General features: G+C 44.8%; 1 protein-coding gene across 1 annotated transcript; it reads left to right on the top strand.

Moving 5' to 3' along the window:
- Nucleotides 1-655: 655 nt before the first annotated feature.
- On the top strand, nt 656-1883 carry LOC144604239 (hemoglobin subunit alpha-like). Its single transcript, XM_078418457.1, has 3 exons — nt 656-809; nt 1072-1279; nt 1523-1883. The coding sequence occupies exons 1-3, from the start codon at nt 715-717 to the stop codon at nt 1646-1648; spliced, it is 429 nt and encodes a 142-aa protein (XP_078274583.1). The 5' UTR covers nt 656-714; the 3' UTR covers nt 1649-1883.
- The last annotated feature ends 2659 nt before the right edge of the window (nt 1884-4542 follow it).

The raw sequence follows: 4542 nt of genomic DNA, 5'->3' as shown, positions 1-4542 counted from the left end.
TTTATCATTTATCTGTGAATTCTGGGCGGCTTGATTGTATTCATGCATAGTCTTTTCTTTGACTGGATAGCACGCAAACAAGAGCTTTTCACTGTACCTCGGCACGCGTGAAAATAATAAATGAAATAAAATGAAACACAGTACATTTAGGTATATTTACTGGAGATTTACATGACGCAAACTGTAAACATTTGCCACAGTGTTTCAAATTGAAGGTAGACACAAAATGCTGGAGTAACTCAGCGGGTCAGGCAGCATCTCGGGAGAGAGGGAATGTGTAATGTTTCGGGTCAAGACACTTCTTCAGACTCGACCCGAAATGTCACCCATTCCTCCTCTCCCGAGATGCTGCCTGACCCGCTGAGTTACTCCAGCATTTTGTGTCTACCTTCGATTTAAACCAGCATCTGCAGTTTTTTTTTCCACTTACTGTTTCAAATTGAAGTGTGTGGGGCGGAGGGGTTGTGCCTTGTGCAGCGGGATATCTTTGCTAACAGCTGTGAGTGAAGCAGGTGGTTGTCTCTCTCTCGGTGTCGCCCCTCATCACTACGTTTGAGCTCATCCAATAGACCGTGAGTGCGTCCCCACCACCAATGGGGAGGTGAGGGGAGGGGAGAGGCGGCTCGGCTCGGATGGCAATAAATACAGGGCGCGTCGAGCAGGAGCTATCTTGCAAGCACCGAGAGATCGGCAAGAGAGAAAAACTCAGCAACAATGGTCCTCTCAGACGCCGACAAACAAGAAATCCACCATGTGGCCGACCTCGTAAAGGCACACGCTGAAGCTGTGGGTGCTGATGCCTTAGCCAGGTAATGTTCTTAAACGTTCAGGATATTGACTGTTCTTTCATCGATTATTTGTGATTGTCAACATTTTTCTTGCATTTCCCAAGAACAGCGATACAATTAGTAATAAAGTGTGCAATAGCTCCACTCTCTGAATGGAGTTGCAGTTTTTCCAAACTAATGTAATTGCTAGTCTGGAAGTAATGGAGTGTAATCCGAGGAGAGATTTATTGTTCCCTGCGTCTGCAAATTACTTCTCTGCCTTTCTTTCCCATGTTCCTTGAAGGCTGTTTGAGCTCCATCCTCAAACCAAGACATACTTCCCGAATTTCAGCGGCTACCATGCCACCGATGCCCCGGTCAAAGCTCATGGCGCCAAGGTAATAAATGCCGTGCTGAAGGCGGCTGAAAACCTGGACAACCTGCCCAAACTCCTGGAGAAGCTGGCCACTAAACATGGTCATGAACTGCTTGTGGATCCCCACAACTTTGAGGTAGGTAACCCTTTCATATCCTTACCGTGTCACACACCCTGACGTTAGAGTCGGACAAACAGCAATGCATTTTCAAGTTCATTTATGTGCACTTTCCGCAGTCTGAACGTGTTTAGGCTGGGGATATTTTGGCCCGTGCATCGCACATAAAAGATCCTCAAAGTGCAAGCGAGCAAAAAAAAAAAAAAGATGCGTTGAGAATATATTAGCACCACCTCACGATGTCCTGTTTTACTTTCACAGCTGTTTTCTGACATCATTGTGGTCACCCTGGCCACTCGTCTGCCCACGTTCAGCCCTGCAACTCACCGTGCCATCGACAAATTCCTTGAGGAACTTGTACACCAATTGAGCTCCAAGTACCGGTGAAGATGCAGTCAAACAACTATTGTGGATGTCAGCAAGATCATCATTCCAATCCACACCTGCCTATTTTCTCAAAATGACGACCAATAAAATCATTCTTCCTTTAAATGCAAATATTGCGTTTGCCTTTGCTCTCTCTCTCTCTCTCCTTTTGATCTTTTTCACAAGTTGTAATTCGTGAACTTTGGTGTAATTGGTAGAGCTGAGTGCTCAATAAACATTCGCTTCCATCATTGTTTTGGAGTTTGCTGCAGCTGATTTATTAAACGTGCGCAAATTTCGGAATACGAACCATGAAACGTGTCACGCGTGCCCGTGGCGAGATCACAGAGAATACCCTTAGGTTCCTCTCACCTATCCTGACTCGGCGGTAGAGTTGCCGCATTGCAGCAGTGGGGACCCGGGTTCGATCCTCACCACGGGCGCTGTCTATACGCAATTTTTACCTTCTCCCCATGACCTGCTTGGGTTTCATCCACAACCTTCGGTTTCCCCTCACACTCCAAAGACGGACAGATTTGGAGGCTAATAGGCTTGGTAAAATTGTAAATTATCCCAAGTGTGTGTAGGATAGTGTTAGTGTGTGGGGATCGCTGGGCGGCACAGACTCGGTGGGCCGAAGAGCCTGCTTCTGTGTTCCCATGTACCTTTAAAGTAAACTCAATTAAATACCATGAGATAACTACAAACAAGAAGGAGAAATTCCTACATCAAAGCGTTCTGCCATCATAAATGCCTGTTTACGTGGTGATCACCTTTCCCATTGTAAATGGGTCAAACACTGAAGCTTCCTAAACAATAGCATTTCTACATTGTGGCATCAAAATCCCTTCATGTGCCTTTTACACATAAGTTCATAAGTTATAGGAGCAGAATTAGGCCATTCGGCCCATCAGCTACTCCGCCATTCAATCATGGCTGATCTATCTTTCCCTCTCAACCCCATTCTCCTGTCTTCTCCCCATAACCTTTGACACCCGTACTGATCAAGAATCTATCAATTTCCACTTTAAAAATACCCAATTATTTAGCCTCCACAGCCGTATGTGGCAATTAATTCCTCAGATTCACCACCCTCCGATTAAATAAATCCCTCCTTATCTTCTTTCTAATGGTACGTCCTTTTTTTCTGAGGCTGTGGCCTCTAGACCTACACTCTCCCACTAGTGGAAACATCCTCTCCATGTCCACTCTGTCCAAGCCTTTCACTATTCCGTAAGTTTCAATGAGGTCCCCCCCTCGTCCTTCTAAACTCCGGCGAGCACAGGCCCAGAAACATCCAACGCTCATCTCAAATTTACCCGATCATCCCCGGGATCATTCTCATAAAGTACATCTGGATCCTCTCCAATGGCAGGGCATCCTTCACCAGATATGGGGCCCAAAACTGCTCACAATACCCCAAATGCAGTCTGACCAGTGCCTTATAAAGCCTCAGCATTACATCCCGGTTTTTGTGTATTCTAGTGCTTTCTAAATAAATGCTAACATTTTCCTTTCTTGCTACTGATTAAACAACAAAGAACCCTTTTGGCAATCCTGCACCAAGTCCCTTTACACCTCCAATTTCAAAATTCTCTCCCCATTTAGAAAAGAGTCTATGCCTTTATTCCAACTACCAATGTGCATGACCGCACATTTTACTGCGCTGTATTCCATTTGCCACTTCTTTGTCCACTCTCCCAACTTGACCAAGTCCTTCTGCAGGGTCCCTGCTTCGTCTATACTACCTACCCTTCCACCTATCTTTGTATCATCTGTAAACATTGCCACAAAGCCATTATTTCCATCATCCACATTATTGATGTACAACGTGAGGAGTAGCGGCTCCAGCACCGACCCCCTGCGGAACACTGATAGTCACTGGCAGCCAACCAGAAAAATCCCCCTTTATCCCATTCTTTGCCTTCTGATATTCAGCCAATCTTTCATCCATGCTAGTATCTCCCCTCTCATACCATGGGCTCTCATCTTGTTTAGCAGTCTCATGTGCAGCACCTTATCAAAGCCCTTCCAATAATCCAGGTAAACAATATCCACTGCCACTCCTTTATCTATGCTGCTATAGACTTGTCAGGCAAAATCTCCCTTTCACAAAACCATGCTGACTTTGGCCTATTTTAGTCATCCTTCTAAGTCCTCGGAAACCTCATCCTTATTCAGCAGAATATCAAGACTAACTACTTAAAGCAAGCTTTACAAATTAAATATGAGGAATTTGTTTTCCAAAAAACAGTTATCAATGCAGCTTTAAATATACAGTCACTGAATTATAAAACACTAGACCAAGTGGACCCGTTGGGCCCAAACCTCTCCTGCATTGGTGCAGCACCCTCTCCCCCCACCACCCCCCCTCCCCTCCACCACCCCCCTCCCTCTCCCCTCTCCCCCCCCCCCCCTCTCCCCCTACCTCCCCCCTCCCTCCCTAGGAAATAGATTTAAACTTTAAAATGTTAATAACTTAAAAAATATAACACCGATTCCAATGAAACTTCTTCCATTAGCACCAAAGGGACGACGGTGAGTAAGGTGGGCTTAAAACTGTTGCGCTATCCTGTACCGTTTTGGCTGTAGTTCAGGAACAAACAATCGAACAAACGAGAGTTTTAGTGTATAGATTCCAACTGGCAATTTGCCAGTAAAACATGGTAAATTTGGAACACCATCATCGTTATTATTTCTCTCAAAATCTCTGGAAGTCCGTTGCAAGGTGTAAGGTATAACACACGAAAGAAAATATTTTCTGTAACATCAAGTTGTTCTGTTCTGTTAACAGAAAGAAACCTCAAAGCTTGGTAAGGAAATTCCACGGAAAATATTGCAGGAAATGCAGAACTTAATTAAGAATTAATTGGAAGTTCAGTATTCCCAATGGAATGAATAGATTCCTCTGTCCG

The sequence above is a fragment of the Rhinoraja longicauda genome, chromosome 21, assembly GCF_053455715.1.
Source record: "Rhinoraja longicauda isolate Sanriku21f chromosome 21, sRhiLon1.1, whole genome shotgun sequence".
Taxonomy (NCBI): Eukaryota; Metazoa; Chordata; class Chondrichthyes; order Rajiformes; family Arhynchobatidae; genus Rhinoraja; species Rhinoraja longicauda.
Note: the sequence above shows the minus strand (reverse complement) of the source record. Positions and strands in the feature narration are given on the sequence as shown.

Excerpts from the sequence above, each read along its gene's own strand:
- LOC144604239 (XM_078418457.1), top strand. The coding sequence starts at position 715 with ATGGTCCTCTCAGACGCCGACAAACAAGAAATCCACCATGTGGCCGAC. Across the intron at positions 810-1,071 it reads GGTGCTGATGCCTTAGCCAG|GCTGTTTGAGCTCCATCCTC; the intron begins GTAATGTTCTTA and ends TGTTCCTTGAAG. Across the intron at positions 1,280-1,522 it reads TGGATCCCCACAACTTTGAG|CTGTTTTCTGACATCATTGT; the intron begins GTAGGTAACCCT and ends TTACTTTCACAG.